The sequence below is a fragment of the Phyllostomus discolor genome, chromosome 2 (assembly GCF_004126475.2).
Source record: "Phyllostomus discolor isolate MPI-MPIP mPhyDis1 chromosome 2, mPhyDis1.pri.v3, whole genome shotgun sequence".
NCBI lineage: Eukaryota > Metazoa > Chordata > Mammalia > Chiroptera > Phyllostomidae > Phyllostomus > Phyllostomus discolor.
This window is the reverse complement of record NC_040904.2, coordinates 88393808-88413228: the sequence shown is the minus strand read 5'-3', so window position 1 is coordinate 88413228 and position 19421 is coordinate 88393808. Positions and strand designations below refer to the sequence as shown.

Below are 19421 nucleotides of genomic sequence, written 5' to 3'. Positions count from 1 at the left end.
ACAAAGAAGTGGGGCTTTCAACTAAAATGGCTCTTCATGTCCAAAATATGGCATTTGCTTCTGAAGAAAGATTTTTCTTCTAATATAGAGAATTTGGGTGAAAGTGCCTACCAATCATTCTGTTTTATAGGGGTTTGGGGTGGGGGGTGAGTAGAAAAGAGGGTAAGTATATAGACTACTTTATGACCACATGGATTTGTTGGAACAAAAGAATTGTTCTGTCACACATGACAACTGAAGAAAAATATTGTAATATGGTCATACCTGAAAACTATTTTTGCTTTAAACTTAGTTGGAGTTCACTTCGATGTAGCATTGTCTATATTATGCTTTCCCTCTAAATAACCCCAAGGAGATAGAGTCAAACACATACACAAATCTAGGATTCTATGTTTTTTTTGTTGGAAAGTTGAGGATTTCTCTCTTGATTTCCAGGCTTGGGTTCACATGATGAGTTAGTTTAGCAAAATCTAGCTCACCTGAGACCTGGTTTACTGCTGCTGGTTCTAAATCCCACAGGAATAGGGATTAGGCCTCCTAATCTCCCACATCCCAGTGTACATTCAAGACAACTAAGAAGGCACTTACAGTTGGCAAGTTGAAAAGCGAAATGATAGCTTGTGTTAAATGTAGAACATTATCGGTGAAACAAGGGTGACCACCTTGTCCAGTTTGTGCTGGACAAGCCTGATTTGGGCTTGGACTGTGCTGTGTTCAGCCATTCAGCCGAAACCCCTCCGTTCTGGGCACCAGCAGGGTTGGTCGCACAAAGTAAAACTCCTATTTTCTGGTACCCATTGAGCATTGGTAAAGTAGGTAAAATACATGTAATTATTTTATTTGATTTCTGTTTTAGATGGGGAAAAAATCCTCTTTTTTCAGCTTTATTGAGATACAATTGACATCTAACATGTGTAAGTTTGATGTACAAAGTTACATGTACATATTGCAAAATCTTGGCCACAGTAACGTTAGTTAATACATCCTTTACCCCGCTAATCACCACTTGTTATTATTGTTACTGTTATGGTGAGAACATTAAAGCTCTACTCCCATAGCAACTTTCCATTATACAACACAGTGTGGTTAAACCAAGGTCTCTATGCAGTACATCATAATCTCCTCTTACCAGTTAAGGAAAGTGCAGCAGAGACATGAAGTGAACAAGTTTAGAAAGCCAGTGAACAAAGAAAAGTTGGTAGAGCCCAGCTCCTTCCTAGATGTTGAGCACAGACTGGTTTTTACAGCAGTCCCACAGAAAGGGGCTTTGTGACCACATTGCTCTCTTGGGCCAGTTGTGTGGCTCATGTGAAGTCCTGCAGACCATTTTCTGTTTAATAACAGTAGATGAGAAAAACTTTGGTACTTACAGTATCTTTCGTCTAAGAAGTATAAGAATCCAACTGCCAGTGTCCCAGCAGGAGATGTGAGCAAGGGAACGTGTTTCATCCATTAGGAAGAAAGCATTGTATGGCGGGGGAGCATAAGCGGCATCTTAATAAACCATTCCATCCCAGGAGATGCCAAAAGGGGCTAAGGTACCTCCTGAGAGCAGTGACACCTGTTAAATGAGCTTAACAATGGGATGGATTTGGGTGAACAAATTTGGGCAGAGGAGCTGAGGTGGTAAAGACATTTAGAGAAAAGAGATAATTTAGGCAGGAGAGAGCCAACAAATGTTCTTTGAAAGCAATGTAGCCAAGGAACTCTTTAGCGACTAAGGATTGCTAAAGGATTTTTGATAATTGCTTGCTATTGGTGGGGTATTCAGTACAAACTTTCTCTTTCCCCCATTTCTTTCATCAATAAAGTCTGTATGCTTTATTACTCAGTTAAGGTTTAAGGTGAGTGCACACAGGGATTTGGAGATCCTCAGTTCCAAGTCCAGGTTGGGAAGGGGTAGGGGAAAATAAAAGACATATGGTCACAGGAGCCACAGGATGGTGGTCAGTAGACTTTGGGTTCTATAAGCACAAGGAGGTCATTTTCAGACACAAGCTGCTTTTGCTTCACACTATTAAGCCAACCTCAGGGGCCATGCTATTCTGTCCCCAAGCACTTTAATCAAGTACAAACTGGGTGAGTTCTGTAGGATTGTGTCTTCACTTGGCATTTTGGGTCCCTGTTTCTCAGGAAGAAGCTAGCAATTAGGTTGCAGGAAGCTGCTGAGGCCATGGGTGTGGCCAGTGCCAGAAATGCCTCCCTAGAGAGGGCCAGGCACCAACTGCAGCTGGAGCTGGGGGACGCCCTGTCAGACCTTGGCAAGGCCCGATCCGTGGCAGCCACGTTGGACCAGAAGCAGCGACACTTTGACAAGTGCCTGGATGACTGGAAGCAGAGGCACACAGAGTCTCAGGAGATGCTGGATGCCTCTCAGAAGGAGGCCCGCGCCCTCAGCGCCGAACTCCTCAAGCTCAAGCACGCCTATGAGGAGAGCACCATGAGCCAGGAGACCCTTCAGAGAGAGAACAGCAACCTCCAAGGTACTCTGAGTGGAGCTTGGGGCCAGAGTGGGAGCAAGGCGCTCCGGCAGGGCCCTGGCTTCGCGGGCAAGACTGTCCTCCGGGGTAAACGCTTCAGCATTGGTGCGGTCTCACTCAGGTTTTAACTCTTCCACTTTTTCATACTTAACATTTTCTTTACTACAGATATTATTTTTATTCTAAAAATTGAACTACTTTTCTATCTTTAATTCCAATTCTATTCTGTAAAGGAGGCTACAATTAAGAATGTCTTTATATCCATAGCCTTACCAAGATTTTCTGTACGTATATCCATGCACGTGTTTTTTACTCAAATTACACATTATTCTATACCTTTTATTTTTTTGTTTGCCCGTATACTTTCTAATTCAACAATTAACTCTCTAGCCCATAGTATGTGCCAGGCACTGTTTTATATACAATTATTTGTTGTTTAATGCTCAGGACAGTCTTATGTGTCAGGTTTTTTTAATCCATAAAATGCAGATTATATAGAGTCACAGAAGGTTAAGAACTTGTCCAAATTCACAGGTGACAAGGAGCAGACCTGAAACTTGAGTTCAGCCAGCCTGACTCTGGCGTGTCACACCAGTCCTGGCCTGCGCCACCTTCCCACGTGCCTGCGAGTCTTTGCATGGAGACCTACCACGTGATTGTCAGTAGATATACAGTGTTTTATAAGGATGGCTAACACTTATTTAAGTAGGTTTTATTCATTTAGATATAATTTTTCACAATTATAAATAATTCTATATTATACATCCCTGCACATATATTTGTAGACATGTAAAAAATATTTCAGTAGGATAGAGTCCTAGAAATGAAATTGCTGGGTTATAGGAATGAATTTTTAAATTTTGAGATATGCCAAACAGCCCTTGAAAGAGGCTGCCAGCTTACACCAGCTCCAACAGTGATGTGCATCAAAACCTGAGCTGCCCTGGGAGCAAGTTCATTACTGTTGGAGGCATAAATAAAGCTTCCTTTTGGTGTTGACCTATATCCACAACCCAGTCCCTGACTGGGCATGTGAGAGGTACAGGAACAGCGGTGGGAAAACTAGCTTATCTGTGGCACCTAGAGGGCTTGCTCAAACAGTTGGTTGGCCCCATCCGGAGAGTTTTTGATTCATTAGGTCTAGGAGGGGTCCGAGAATTTGCATTGCTAGCAAGTGCCCAGGTGAGGCCAGTACTGCTCCTCTGGGGACCAGACTTGGCCCGGGTGGGGCTTAGGCAGAAGCTTGGGCAGAAGCCTATTTCAAAAGATCTGCAAGTGATTCTAGGGTATGGTCAGCAAAGAACCATTACCCTAGGATTTCTCTGGGAATATTTCTTCTGGAGAGAGCTTATTAGAGAGGGATTTATTATTCACATGAGAAATACTATCTAATGGGTTTGTTTTTGTAACTTTTTAAAATTCTTGTCACATCACATCACAGCCAAGGTCTCAGCACCAGAGAAGAGGCAAGCTGTCTCCTACTGATGCTGGCCTATGGATGATGCCCAGAGCGACTTGGCCCTACTCCAAACCTCTTATGTCACAGGTGGCGAACACAAGGCCCACAGGCCAAATCCTGCTCTCCACCTTGTTTTATCAGCCCGGCTCCTTGTTTCCTCTACCCGGCAGCAGTGCTGAGCTTTCACTTAACTGTTAAGGAGTAGTTACATTTATACAGTGCTAAAGTTACATTTGGCCCTTTGAAGGCAACCGCAAGGCTGCTGTGGCCCCCAGTGGAAATGAGTTTGACATCCTTGTCTTAGGTAGTGGAGAAATCCTTCACAAAGAGGCAGAACTGACAATAACAACATCAGGTACTGGGCGTTTGGGCGCTTTACTCTTCATGAGTAAAAGGCTTCTCTTCATGAATGGCTAGCCACAGACCCTCAAGTGCTTGAGCTGCTCCAGATTCTTTGGTTATCTAGGCTCATTGCATTGGCTTCAGACAGACAATGAGCCAGCTTTTGCTTTAAAAACCAATCCTGGTATTGAGCAGCAGCTGACAAAAGAGCATTCACTGGTGCTGATAGTGAAGCACTTACCTTGGAAATGTAAGGATTCCAGGTCTGCGTTTCAGAGCCTGGTCAGGCGGAATCTGGCATGGCTCTGGCACACAAGAGTGCCTTGTGAAGCTGTATGAGTATTCAACACACAATACTAGAAGAAGCACTATGCTCACCAGTTGCTGTAGGCAACTTTCTAGCAGATGACAAAAGAATATATTGAAGAAGGGATGCCTTTTTCTAATTCAAACAAATGTCCCTTATGTGCCAGGGGTGGCCTTGCCATCAAGTTCCCAAGGACGGCATGTCTATGGCCCCATGGGGCCTCTGGGAGCAGTCCGTGCTGTCTGGTGTCATGGGTCTGAGACTGGACCCTCTCACTAACTTTGCTTTTCTCCCCTTTTCAGAAGAGATTTCTAATCTGACCAATCAGCTGAGAGAAGGAGACAGGAAGTTAAGTGAAATGGAAAAGGTCAACAAACAGATTGAACAAGAGAAGGCTGAAGTCCAGGTGGCACTGGAAGAAGCAGAGGTATTACATTCAGGGAGCAAAGAAGGTCTTTATCACTGTGACAGAGCAGGTCTGCATTCCAGTAGCAACAACAGAAACGCGGGAACTTACTCATGTGCTGACTACATGCTAGGTGCTGTACCAAGGGCTTGATGTGCATTATTTCATGCTTTTACCCCAGCAAACTATTGTCTCATTTCTCAAATGAAGAAATTGAGTCTCGGAGAGCAAAATCAGCCATAGTGGTTCAGATCTCCTGGTTGTAATGAAAACAGAAACCGAGAAACCATGTCTGCGTTGTTCACCAATTTATGCTCAGAGCCTCGACCCTTACCGCTCAAAATGGGCATCACCAGGGAGGTTTTTGGAAATCTAGACTGTTAGGCCTTCCCCTGGCTCTGTTGAATCAGAATCTGCATTTCAACCAGGTCCCTTGGTGGTGCATGTTCACAGGAATGATTGAGAAGCACTGGCACACAACACTGCCCCAGGCGTAGAAGAGGTCCCGTGAACGTTTATTGGATGTTGAAAACGTCCTCACACTTCCTCTTCTCTAAACGGAATCAGTCAAAACATTTTTTTTCCCCAAAAAAACCTTAGACAATTTGTTTCTGAAAGCTCATTGTGTGCATGTTGCTTGAAAGGAATGTTTTCAGAGGTATATGGATTAAAAGTCCAGGATAACTACGATTTTACCCCTGGGTGTGATCAAAAAGGACTGAGAGGAGATCTTTTGTTGAGAGGGTGAACTAAAAAGGAAACAGGCATTAGGTAGTTAATAAGCCCCGCAAAGCCTCTTTTCTCACAGCCAGGTTTCATTGTCTCCACCCACCCTCTGAAAAATCACCTAGTCCTGTAAACACACAGCCCCACCCACTCAGCCTCCCACAGAGAAAATGAGTTTTAGAAGACACTGCAATCAGTTTTAGGCAGGGGCCTTTTGGAAGTGTGATAACAAAACAATAGACCTCAGAGGATTGCATTGTGCTGGGGGTGTCTGTTAAATTTACCTCAGGGCTATGTTTCTGTAAGAGGCCTGCCCGACAGACTACAGAAGCCGTGCTCCTATCGCCTCTGCATATACAGGTGTCAAGTGGACAGCTCTTGACACAGCTCTTCTCTTGCCTTTTTACACATACTGTTTCCCAAAGTCATGTACATTATGTACAGAATCCCAGCAATTCGCAATGTGGAGTTCCCTGCAAGGCTGGCCCTTGTAAACTTGGTAAACCTTGCTGCATTTACTTGTTCCGTTTGGTTGGTTCTCTGGGCATCCAAGCTACTACCTTAAGCCAAAGAAGTAACTTCTGTGGTAGAAATTTCAAGCACCATGACAATTCAATGAGAGGTAGGATTAGTCAGGGTTAATTTTAGTTCTTTCTGGCATGCAGACATCTTTGGATGTATTAACTCGACCAGCACTAACATCAAAGGTGAAGCTGGTAAGGCCATAGCACTCGTACCATCTTGTACCACTAGATGGCATTCTCTTCTATTCTCATTTTCTCAAACTTTGTCTTCAGCCACATCCATAAATACTTCATCAACTTGGACATGTATTTATAAAATTGGGTTATTTTCCTGGGTGAGACTTTATGAGAAACTTTATCAGATTATTTTTGAAGTCACAAAACTCAAATTATCCCAGGTCACCTTCTCCAAACATTCACTTTCTCAGTGTGGTCTGGGGGGTGAGAGGTGACAGTTTCCCCCAAAGAAAGGAAGGGCGGCATTCCCCAGGAGGAAATTGCTATCCAAGCATTTGTTTTTGATTTATTTTCTTTTATATTGAAAGTAGTGTTCAGGGAACAGCATTGAGACCTTCAGCTATATTAAAATCCCCAACACCTTTCTTATTTTTGCTCTGAAATTGCTACTCAGCTTTACTTTTGGTGGTATGTGGGAATCACTCCTCAGAAGAGGCTACTCTAGAAAGCATGCCTGCCCTCAGGACTGGACTGTCTGCCGACCGTGAACTGACTCAGAGGCTGTCACCGCCCCCATGCTCTTTACAAACGTCCTCCTTGGCATCCTCCAAGTGTTTGTTTCTTCTTCTACATAAATTTCATTTTTAGAACAGGCTTTAACAATTTAATTAAACCTACATTTTTAAACTTGAGTCACCTTTAGAATAACCCTGGTGGTAATTGTTTTGTTTATCTTTGAATATTCAAAGGGGCAGGAGATCTCCCTGCCTGTCAAAGGAATCCATTTGAAGCCGTAGTAATAATTATGGTGATAATGGCCCACACTGAATGTTATGTGTCAAATGCATCCTAAATTCCCTCGCTGTGCTTCTTATGACAGTATTTGGGCACTATTCTGTTTGCACTACTCTGTTTCTTGCTCTCTGAATGCTTTCAACTTTTTTGGTATCCCTCTTGTGATATCCAGAGTTAAAGAAGATTCCAGGTAGAATCCTTGTTCTAGCTTTGATACTTTTGTTGATTTATCCCGAAGATGGAATACATCACAAAAAGTCAAGAGTAATAATTTTAAAAGTTTAAGTAGTCACAGGCAAGATTGAAATTTTCTAGTTTAAAATGCTTTAGAACTCTGGTTCTTGAACTACAGCAAAAAACAGCTAAGAATGTCAAAGCTATTAAGTGACATTGTTGGCGGTGAAATGACACCAGGTCTCAGACCAGTGGGGTGATACCCGACCTCAGTTCAACAACCTCAGTACTTGGATTCTGGCTAAGAAAGAATTCAGAGCCAACACAAACGATAAGAGGAAGTTTAGGAAGTCACAGAGGTAGAAGCAGTGAGCCGTAGAAGAAATGGGCTTCAGGAAATGAGAAGCAGAAGAAAAAGAAGGGCTCTGGGAGCTTAGGAGAAAGAGAGAGGAAAGGAAAACCCATCTGGGGAAAGAAGTGGGGAAAGGCACAGGCATGCTCCACAGAGAGGGCCCTACTGGCTCCTCCTTCTTGAGGGTATTTATCTGGAGGTCTCAGGGAAGAATCCCAATAGAATATTCATCAGCTTTCCAGCTGTGTCCTTTCAGGATTGTGGTCCTCACTGACTGGTCAGTGCCAGGGCAGGGGGTCATTAGTCAATGCTGCTGGTCCTGATGCCAGTGTGGGGTCCCTTGTCTGGCTTTGCTGCTTTTCTGGGCCTGGAGCTGAGGCCTAGATGTATATTGATGTGAGTCAGAACCTCGGCATCCTGGGGGTGCTTAATGTTTAAGGACTGTTCTCTGGTCTCCTTGTTTGCAGGTTAGACTCCCTGAGAGGGGAGCATGACTAGCAACATGATAGGGGAGAGTCTGAACTGCATGACCAGTGATGTGAAAGGTGAGGGAGTTCAAACTACATAACCAGTGATTCACTAGGGAAGGAAAGGTGCTCCTGGGGGCAAGGCCCTTGTTTTCCTGTTGCTGGGCACCTGGGGCTTTCCGCCCTGCTGACCTTCTGCACCTGGCCCATCGTTCTTGCTCTGCTTGTGTCTAACTGCCTACCACAACATAACGAACAAAAGGAATCACTTGTTTCATCCTGTTCCAGACTTCAGGGATCTGATTTGAACTATGACATATGTTTTGAGAAGAAAAACAAATTTCTCTCAAAGACTTAATTTAGTGCTTTTTATTTATGTATTTCAGGGAGCCCTGGAATGTAATGAAAGCAAGATTCATCGTTTCCAGCTTGAACTCTTGGAAACCAAAATGGAACTTGAAAGAAAGCTTTCAGAGAAAGATGAAGAAATAGAAAAATTTAGGTATTTAAGATTATTTTGACAAGCAACATTTGCATATTTCAGCACTCGCTGTATTTGGCTACTTTAAGACCCTGTTGGAACATTCTCAAAGACACTTAGCCAGTCTAACCCTACACTGGAATATTTCTAGAAAGCTCACCACTGTTGCTATCAAGAAATGTCTCTACACAATTACTGCCAGTTTTTATAATTTTGTTTACATTTCAGTAGCTTCTATTCCCATACAAAACTCAAAAAAACTCACACAAAAAAGCTTAATTATATATACAACTACTGCATATACTCTCTGGGTCTTCGTAGAAAAGGTCTCTTTCCTGAATATTGAAGAAACTGAAAATGCTAAACAGTGGAGAAGAAGAACTAAAAATTTGATGCTGTACATTAAAATGAATATCAGATCAGAGTGAAATTTTCACATGCCCCCTGCCTGTCCCTGTAGTCATTTGTTTGGAGGGGAGCAAGCCAAGGGCTAAGCTGCTTATTGAGGCCCCATTGAAGCAGCTGAAACCTGACAGTCAGGCAACGGAACAGACAGGATTCATGGGTGGCGGGATCTTTTCTTCACTTCATCATTCCAAGCTGATGACTTTAGCTTCACTTCTTAGCTTCTCAGTGGAGTGAGGGGATAAAAGCAGCCCCAGTCATGCCACAGAAGGTGGTAAGGAAGCTCGGTAAGCAGATGTTGGCAAAGCACTTCACACTCTATAGATCAAAGGCACAATTACAAACACATGGAATTAACTGTGATTATATTATCTATCTGATCTGTTCCCTTAAGTCCATGTCTTATGTGCAAGGGAAATCATCTGAATCTAAGTTTCAACTGGTAACTTGCTCCCAGTGCATTTATTAAACATTTTTTATAAATCTGTTAATATGTGCAATTGAACTGACCCCTTTCCCATAACTCATTTTCAGACAAAACTCCCACGGGGGGCCATGTTTTTAATGAGGATGTCCAGCCAGATTTGGCCCTCTGTGGCTTTGAGTTGTCTTTGCTCCCCCTCATTGGCACTCCTCGCTCTAAGACTGACTGTGGTGATGGCTTCTGGTGTAATAAAGAGGCTCCGCCGAGTCAGTGTCTCAAAGAATTTTTTGATGAAGGGCAAAAACATGGGGCCTTAATATTTGCCCTACTTCCATGAGGAACAAAAATGAATGTCTTCTTGTACAGTTAAGAAAAAAAAACTCATTTCAGGTAATGTCAAACCTGTGCCTATTAATAAACCTAGCTAAGGAAAAATGAATCCTCAGAGAGCCTGCATCTCATCAGGTACATCTGAATGTCATGGAGCCATTCACCAATGATAATGATCTGAGTGGAAAAGAAGCCGGAGAACCAAACAGCCAGGGCTGGAGAAGAAAGAACAGAAGACTAGGCAGGAGCTGTGGAGGGGCTGAAAAAGGAATAGGTGGGCTGGAGGGAGGGGTGAGCTGTTCACAAGTTTTAAATAGTTACTGCTTCATAATCAGTATGATAGGTACATCCAGAAAGAAAAGATGAGCATATTTTATAAACATATCACAAATAACATCCCAGGCTCTTTCTGAGTGGAGTTCTGTTTGTGAGTACAGACTCCATCACAGTGCTTTGGTTTAATCTGACTTTGGGGCTAGGGGAGGAAGGGATATGAAGGAAACTGAGTAGAATTTTGGGAAAATTTGAGTAAAGCATAGGATTTCTCAAGCAATCAAGGATAAGCCAGGTAAATTACAGAACTCAAGGGAAATATTGCCTGAGGGCAAGATGAGGTTCAAGGTCCTATGTCCTCATGAAGCTTAGGCAACTACACAGGACCCAGGAAGCCACAGGGACTACGGAGCAGGAGAGAGGCTCAGAGGCAAAGACAAAACCTGGACAGTGCTCCAAACTCGGTAACTCATTCAGCGCATTCTCTGCTGCTGAACTTGCTCATCCATTCATTCCATGAGGACTGATCCTGAGTGAGCTAGGCCTGGGGACCTGTTGGTGGTGAAAAGTATGAGCAGCTGGATATGTACATAGGGCCATTTTTAAAAAATATCTACAAATGTTATAATTAGCATAGCTAAAGGTAGGGAGATGACAGTGTAGTCATTGATGGAAGGGAGGAGCCTTGGTGACTGGCTTTGATCCTTCCCATCCCAGACACAGGAAAGGAGGACAGCTGTCAGTGGCCAGCCTAAAGGCCAGCTGGTGGCCCTAACTGCCACAGCAGTCCAGACTTGCCACAGGGTTCCAGACTGGGTTACAACAAGTTGGTCAGGTACCATCTGAAACTTCGGGGATTATCAACTAACTCTATTCCCCCCAGCCCAGGGTATTCAAAGACAGACTGAAATGCGTGAGGGTCTTCTCACTGGCCTGGGCCAGTATTCTGTGCTCCCAGACATACCCAGAAAGGTACTGTGGAGGGGCTTTTGGGAATGAGGCACCGCAATTCCATCAAAGTGCATTTGTTTGCTTTGGTTTGACCACTTGTAGGAGGATTGGGCCAACTTTTCCTGCATAAGGTCAGATAGTAAATATCTGTGGTCGTGCAGGCCATAGAGGCTCTGTCACAACCACTTGGCTTTGCAGCTGTAGCTTGAAAGCAGCCATAGACATTGGAAATCAAGTGGGCACCACCAGATTTGGCCCATAACCCATAACATGCCCACCCCTGCCCTGTAGCCTCAGGTATGTAGTAATTAATGTTCCATCATCTTTTCTTTCCATATGGGCCACTCCTCTGAACTCAATAGCATCAAATTCTGCCACATGGTCTTAAGTTGGATGCACCACCTGATTTAATTTATTTTGTTGTTTGAGTGTCTGCCAGAAGAGTGTTTAAATCTCTTCTCATTTCTAAATAAAGTATTTTACCATGTCTTCAAAAACTCTGACAGGGCATTGAGTTAGCAGAATGCCTTGTTAATCATTTTAAAATTGAATCACATGTATTGGAATTAAGGATCATCTTAATATTTCTCTGACATAGATGAGCAGTAACGTAAGAGGGGAAAAAGGACCTGTTGAATTGACTCTATAGTTTTTTCAAGTTTTCACTATTATTTTTCACATTGGGTTTCTTTTCTCAAATTGTATTTTATATTTTAGGAGGAAAAAAAGGGATTTCTTACCATATTGCCCTGACCCTGAGAGCTTCATTTTTCTTTACAAATGTGCTTGGGGGAGCTTTCACTTTAAAGATACCTTGACCCCTGCATGAATTGTATTGATTGTCTAGCAGCCATTCTCTAGGTCTGTATCACATCCGAGCCTCTTAAAACACAGCACTTTTTATGTGTCTAGAGGCACTCATGAAGTTTCATAAACAACTGTGGAAAAAGGACAGTTTGAAGCATTCAGTTTGTCTGCTTAAGTAGAATGTATCTCTGTATAGAGGATTTTGACACCAGACTAGGGATGCTTTAGTGTTCCCACGGAAGGAGAGCCAGCAGAGGCAAACATGAGTTTCCGCAATGTCAGCCAGAGAAATGCTTTCAGTGATGTTGAGAGTGCACATCCTTGTAGGAGTGATGGGCTAGGGCTGCCATAACAAAATACGTAGCCTGGGTGGCTTAAACAACAGAAATTAATTTTCTCATAGTCCTGAAAGTTGGAAGTCCAAGGTCAAAGTGTAAGCAAAATTGGTTTGTCCTGAAGCCTCTCTCCTTGGCTTGCAGAAGGCTATTCTCTTGCTGTGTCCTCAAAGGGTCCTTTCTGTGTCTGTGCACCCCTGGTGCCTCTCTGTGTCCAAATACCCTATTTTTATAAGGATACCAGTCAGATTGGGTTAGGGCCCACCCTCAGGGCCTCAGTTTGCCTTAATCGCTTCTTCTAAAAGTCCTATTTCCAAATACAGTCTCATTTGTATTGAGGTATTGGGGGTTAGGGTTTCAATATAAGAATTGGGGTGTAGAGAGTGGGGTGGACGCATTTAGCCCATAACAGTCTCTATTAACTTTATATACTGGCATACCTATAGGATTCTGATCTGGGAACTGAACAAAGGCCTAGGACCTCAAGATAGGCATGAAAGGCTGACCTTACCGTGTGGCGACCAGGGACATGGGTTTGGCAGAGGAGAGGGGCTAGCTGTGAGTGAAAAGGGTGAAGGGATTAAAGAAGTACAAATCAGTAGTTACAGAACAGTCACAGGGATGTAAAGTACAGCATAGGGAATAGAGCAGTCAATTAACATGTATGCAGGACCCATGTCCATGGGCAATGGAGAGGGGATTGCCTGAGGGAGTGAGGGTGGGGCTGGGCAGAGGGGAGCAAAGGAGGAAAGCTGGGACAACTGTAATAGCATACACAATAAAATCTAATTAAAATAAATAAATATTATGGCTTTCTGAAAGAGCATCCTTTCCTTCACCCTTAGCCACTCTAGAAAATATAGATATTTGCCCTACACTGTCCTTTAGGGGGTCTAAGATGAAGCTAAGCCTGCTCCACAGGAACCTCAGGAAGATTCTCGTGCGTTCCTTGATTCTTCCCAGAGGTTGGCCGGGGAATCTTAATTTGTTATGATGGAAATACACTCACTAAACTAATCCTTCAACCTCTGTGTTTTAAAAATGAAAACCCTTTAGACTCATTTTGTTAATTACCCAGACTTTTTATTGAATTTTAATGCTTTTCTGTTTCCTAAACTGTTATGTACACAGCAGGTAACCTTTCTTAATGTGGGTGCCTGATTCCCACCCCTGAATGTTATTCTAAAATTAGGAGGAGCCAGCAGTGTGCTATTGACTCCCTGCAGTCCAGCCTGGATTCTGAGACCAGGAGCAGAATGGAGGCCACCCGGCTGAGGAAGAACATGGAAGGGGACCTCAACGAGATGGAACTCCAGCTTAGCCATGCCAACCGGCAGGTGTCAGAGGCAACCAAGTCCCTGGGCCAGCTTCAGGTTCAAATCAAGGTATTTTCAAATGGCAGTATGGGGGTGGGGGATGCTTTTGCTTATGGAGGCAAACCAAGCAACAGATTGTATTGAGCAATAAAAGAGGGGACAATGAATCACATACTTCAACAGAGCAGGAACATGCTTACATTGAAACTGGTGGAGCTTTGTTCAGAATACGTGTGCACAGGCACCTATCTCCTTGATGTCAGGGAGATCTGTGCCCCCAGCCCATGTTTTCTCTCACAGGACCTTCGGGTGCAGCTGGATGACAGCACACACCAGAACAGTGAGCTGAAGGAGCAGGTGGCTTTGGCTGAGCGATACAACTCTCTTCTCCAGTCTGAACTGGAGGAACTGAGGTCCTTGCAAGAGCAGACAGAATGTGGGCGCAAGCTGGCAGAGGAAGAGCTCCTGCAGGCCACAGAAAGAATCAATGTTTTCCATATCCAGGTGGGGCCCATAAGCTCTCCCCATTACCTGAGTCAGCTGGTTGAAGGCAGTGGTTTCCCCACATGGGTCAGCCAGGGCCACACATAGTTGCCATGTTCAGCCTTGGGTATGCATATGAGGCATAGGGGAGAGTCCTGGGCTTCAGAGTGGTGGTCGTACTCTATTTGTTCCCAAGAGCATTTGTTTCCCAGGGCTGCTGTAACAGAGTACCCCAAACTGGGTGGCTTAAAACAACAGAACTTTATTCTCTGGCGTTTCTGAAGGCTACAAGACTGAAACCAAGGTGTTGGTAGGGCCACACTCCCTCTGAATCTCCTAGGTGCCTCCTTTCCTGCCTTTTCCTGGCTTCTGGTCATTTGTTGGCAATCTTTGGCGTTCCTTAGCTTATAGATGCATCACTCCAATCCTCCGCCTTCATGTGACATTCTTCCTAAGTGTCTTAAAGCCATCTTTCCTCTGTGAGCATCTGTCTCTGTCCAAATTTTCTCTTAAAAAAAAAAGGACATCAGTCATTTCAGATTAGTGCCCACTCTGATGACTTTATTTCAATTTGATTACATCCACAAAGGTCCTTTTTCTAAATAAGGAAACATTCTGAAGTTTTGGGGGTTAGGACTTCAACATATCTTTTTTTTTTTTTTTTTTTGAGGTTCACAATTTGACCCATAACACTGAGCCTTCTTGCATAAGAATGGACTGTCAGAGCGCTTAAGCCAGGATGTTAAGGAGGGAAGGGGATAAACATTTCCTAGTGTCCCAGAACCACTTGCTGCTTCTCCTGTTCCCTCTACGGCACATGTTCCCTCAGCATTTTAGGATTAAAAAAAAAAAAAACCTTCCTGCTTTAAAGCCAGAAGGTATTGAGCAATTCTGAGTTGCTGCTGATGTGCTGTTGAGACTCTGGCTGCTGCTGGAAGGTTACATTAAGTGACCCCAAGCAAGAATCCGTAGAATATTTGCCATTCTCATAGAATCAGGAAAATTTGTAGTGGCTAGGACAAGCGTGTATAGTAAATGGGTCATTCACACATTTTTAGGGCACCTGCCATAATTTGGACAGGTATACATGGTATAGATGCAAAATGTCTCTATTGCCTAAACATGTGAAGACCCTAAGCAAACAGACTGTAGTGCACCGCTGCGGGGTTCCTGATAGAGCCAGCACATCCCTGCAGAAAGCCTTCTCTGACCTTCCTAGACTTAGACAGATGCAGGACACACTGAATCTGAGTCGTGAAGGACATGTAGTCCATGTAGTCGTGAAGGACAAGTAGTCACCTAGGCAAAGAGGAGTCAAGGGCAGGGGCCTGGGGAGAGGCCTGCTTCAGTAGATCTGGGTGACACTTGAGAATTTGCACTTTTGTGTTAGTTTCTCTTACACACCTAAAGTTTCAGAAACTCTGCCATAGAGACCAAGCCTCTATTGCCTAATTTTTTTCTCAAGTCTGTCTCCTCACTAGAGCACGGGGTCATGGCAGGACAGATCAGCAGCGATGAGGCTAAGCAAGAGCCAGGACACCAGGGACCTTGAATGTGAGACTGATGGGTTGCGAATTCTGTATTGCAGCTAATGGGGGTCTGCTGAAGAATTTTAAGTAGCTGAACATGAAGTTATTAGCTCAGTATTTTAGGAAGTTTACTGTCATGATTGTTATGAGGGATGAATTAGAACAACTAGGGGCAGAACCACCATGCTCTGGGGTGTTTAGAAATGTCTGTGGGGTCATTTTGGTTGCCACAGTGACTGGACGTGCCACTGACATTTAGTGGGAAAGGTCCAGAGATGCTAATACTCCTGGGAGGTGCAGGGAATAATCCTGCATCACAAAGGATTGCCCCTCCCAAAATGCCAATTGTGTCCCCACTGAGAAAAAAAGAAGTAGAAGCCGGAGATGTGCCAGCTGGAAGGCATCACAATTAGTTTGTGCCTGCAGTCTGACTTCTGTGTCACATGCAGGACACAGTCCTATTTGGAAACCATGTGGTGTAGAACAAATAGGTTGGAGGTTATGTGTGATTCCCAGCAGGCTCACTCACACTATGTTCTTTTTCTCTCAAGAAAGCTGATCTAAATACAATGAGCAGGATTCTTATATAGTAGAATATTGAATTTTTAAAAAGCAAATCACTCGCTATCTGTAGTATTTAACAGCTATTGGGAACACATCATTTGCCATGTCTGTTATAACTGATAAGGCAGCAGCAGGTCCCCGTGGGATGAAAAGCCACTAGCCTAGGGAGGGGTGAGGCCATCAACCAGACACAGAGAGGAGGAGATGGATTGGGGGGAAATATTAGGCATAGAGACCTGGTCTCTATGGCAGAGTTTCTGAAACTATAGGTGTGTAAGAGAAACTAACACAAAAATGCAAACTCTCAGGTCTCTACCCTCCCTACTGAATCAGAATCCCTGCAGTGGCACCAGGGACTCAAATGAGTTCTCAGGTGACGCTGCTGGTCCAGGGATGGCCTTCCTTGCCCGGGGAGCCTAGGTGGTGTCCTGTCACTCATAAGGACCTCTCCCCTACCTCCCCTGTGGGGACGCCTTGCAATTACTAGAACACTATGAATCTTTTAGTAAATAATGAAACTTTATGGAACCTTCTTAGGCCCCTCTGAATTCTCAGACCTCTAGCCTCGAACAAACATACGAGGCCATACTTATCCTCGGTTTATTACATGTGTCCTTTTTCAAACCTGTGACAGCCTAGATTATGTTTCTGCAAAAATACCCTCAACCCCATTTTTTTCCCCAAAAAGAACCAATTAGAGAGTCATTCAGCTTGAAAAGGTTATAACCATTATCTCCCTAGCAGATTTCACTGATACTATGTACAAAAAAAAATCATTTTTGGCTGTATCTGCCTTTACAAAGAAGTAGTTTCTATGGAGTTAAGTGCATTGAACATCCAGAATATACTCCAGGAAAATACACGTAACCTCCCAGGCCACACCCTTGGCAGAGAGAAGCCTGGTGGCACCCAGAGCCCAGCTCTCCGTTAAGGGCAGAGGATGGCAGCCTTCGTGAAAATGCTTCTGTCATCAAAGAAACAAGGGAGAACCTGTGAGGCAGGAATATCTCTCTGTTTCTAAGGCTCCGTCCTGCCACTGAGAGAGACATGAGCTAGAGGAACGTGAAAGGACCATAAGGAGAAATAAAAAAATAGAAAGCTCATGCCTTTAATACACACTCTGTATGCTGAGGGTTCGCATCCTCAGAAAATCTGTACTTCAAACATGGACCAAAGAGCGCAGAAGGAGCTCCAGCCTTTTGCCATACCCCAGGAAGGGAAAAATTAGGACAGCACCAGCCACAGAACAAAGAACCCTGGAGTGCAGTGGGGTGGGAGATGTGGCACAGCTGAACTACTCTTCCCACCTCCTCACCTAAGTCTGATAGGAAAGGGAGGTGGATAAAGACGAAGGTTGTTTTCTCCTGGAGCATCATGCTGGAAACTGATTTTGATTCCCCCAACCCCCTACTTCCCAAAGGTCTGCTGTTAACCCTGACTTCTGCTCTGGGGCATTTGTTCTGTCCTATCGAAGAACAAAAGGCAGAAAAACCTTGTTCAACAAGTTGAAAACCAAGTACATGTTTGGGGCTTGTAGGTTCTCTGGATCCATTTCTCCTTTCTGATTCAGGCTACGATCTCTTTGATACTGAGTGGTTGAAGTCTCTTCCATTGAAGTATGCCTTTGATAGCAAGGGGCTTCTCTAAAGTGGCCTTCTGGGGTTGGAAATATTGCTTAAGTGAGTGTGGCTGGCTAGAATAAAACAGTCTGGGCCCAAGCCTTCTCCCATTGCCTGTCCCAAACAGACTCGCTTGTGTTTGCATCACTGGTCTCAACTTGCCTAACAAGACAGTTGCTTTTCCTTAGAATGCAAGTCTCCTCAGCCAGAAGAAGAAACTGGAGGTGGATCTTGCCAGGAAGCAGAAGGAAGTTGAAGAGGCAGTGCAGGGACACCAAAATGCAGAGGAGAAGGCCAAGAAGGCAGCCACTGAGGTGGGTGCATTGACTGGCTGCTCGCTCCTGCCTTCCGGAGTTGACAGGAGCAGTAGCCAGGGGGCGGAGGCCCATCTGCAGCCAAAAAGGATTCCATTGATTCTCCACACAGCCTGGAGGAGGTTAGCTCAGCCCTCTGCTCTCTGTTCCCATTTTGAAAAATTACGCCAATTAACTCCTCCCCTACAACCTCCCAAGGCAATGAAAAGAAGCAGTTGAATTTCTATAAGCAAAACCTTATGAGAGCAAGAGATTTTTTTAACTTAAGCCACTTTCTACTTGTGAATCAATATATCTAGTGTCTAAAAACAATGCTTCCTGTGCTTAGTTACAAAGAGCTATGTTCCTAGAGTATGTAATGGTTTTATGACAATAATCTAGGAAGAATGCTTATTTCATTTATTTTTTATAAGCCATGCTACTGCTTGAGTAGCAGAATAGGTTGATAAAGGCTTCTGGGTTGGTGTGTACCTTCTTTATTTACAAGTTGAGGGCAATGATTTTCCCAAATGACACTAACTTCAGGGTTGGCTGCCAGCCTTGACTGTGCCTTGGTGGGAAGTGGTGAAAGGCAACCCTGGAGGGCAGATGCAGCACTTCTCTCAAAGGATAAGGCAAGCAGAAGGAAGTACCAAAACAATTCATGGAGGGGGTGTGGGGAGGGAGGTGCAGGGAGAAGTATCTGTGGAGGACCCAGCCTTGCAGGGTTCAGCACTTGCTGAGCCGGCTTGAGCTTGATTTTAGCCTCCACTCACCCCACCCCCATCAAGTGATTCTGTGTAGTCCCAAACAACCATATGCAGCAGCCTTAGCCTTGCAATGTGAATGGAAGCTGATCCTCTTGCTGAGAAGGGTATGGGAATTCGGGAGACAAGATGTCCAGTTTGATTTTACATTTGTCATTTTGGAATTCAGATGAGGGGAAGAGCTTATGTCTGTATTTGCTCAAGTTATGTAGCACTCAGGGAGCTAAACAAAACCCTGCACCAAGTCCTAGCTACCAGCTCCCTGTAGGACCCGGAAGAATGGAGCAGCATGCCTGTCACTCAGCCATTTTGTATCAAGGCAGATACTTCTGCTCTCTGATGGAAAAGAGGTGTGTGAATGCTTGAAAATGTTTGGCCAAGGGAAGGCTAATGTGCTGAACATTGATGTAAATCCACATAGGTAGAAAGAAATAAAAAGAGCTTCTGAGTCTGCTTGGTAAATTTATGTAGTCATACATTATGAAGACTCTATCTGATTAACCTTGCTTTTTAAAGATTTTCTTCACGAAGTTGAAAAATGAATTCACTACTTCTCCTTCCCCCTTTGAATTCTTCAGTAGTTCAGTTCTGAGTCCCAACCTCACATGGCAGAGCCCAGAGCTGTCTCCGTAATT

The 19421-nt window shown here is 44.1% G+C and overlaps 1 protein-coding gene across 1 annotated transcript in view; it reads left to right on the top strand.

Moving 5' to 3' along the window:
• MYH15 (myosin heavy chain 15) overlaps nt 1-19421 on the top strand; it is a 137239-nt gene that overhangs the window by 98535 nt on the left and 19283 nt on the right. The window contains exons 32-37 of the mRNA XM_028502346.2: nt 2134-2483; nt 4891-5015; nt 8596-8711; nt 13408-13600; nt 13832-14035; nt 17915-18040. Coding sequence (XP_028358147.2) covers nt 2134-2483; nt 4891-5015; nt 8596-8711; nt 13408-13600; nt 13832-14035; nt 17915-18040 — 1114 coding nt within the window. The remainder of the gene's footprint in view (nt 1-2133; nt 2484-4890; nt 5016-8595; nt 8712-13407; nt 13601-13831; nt 14036-17914; nt 18041-19421) is intronic.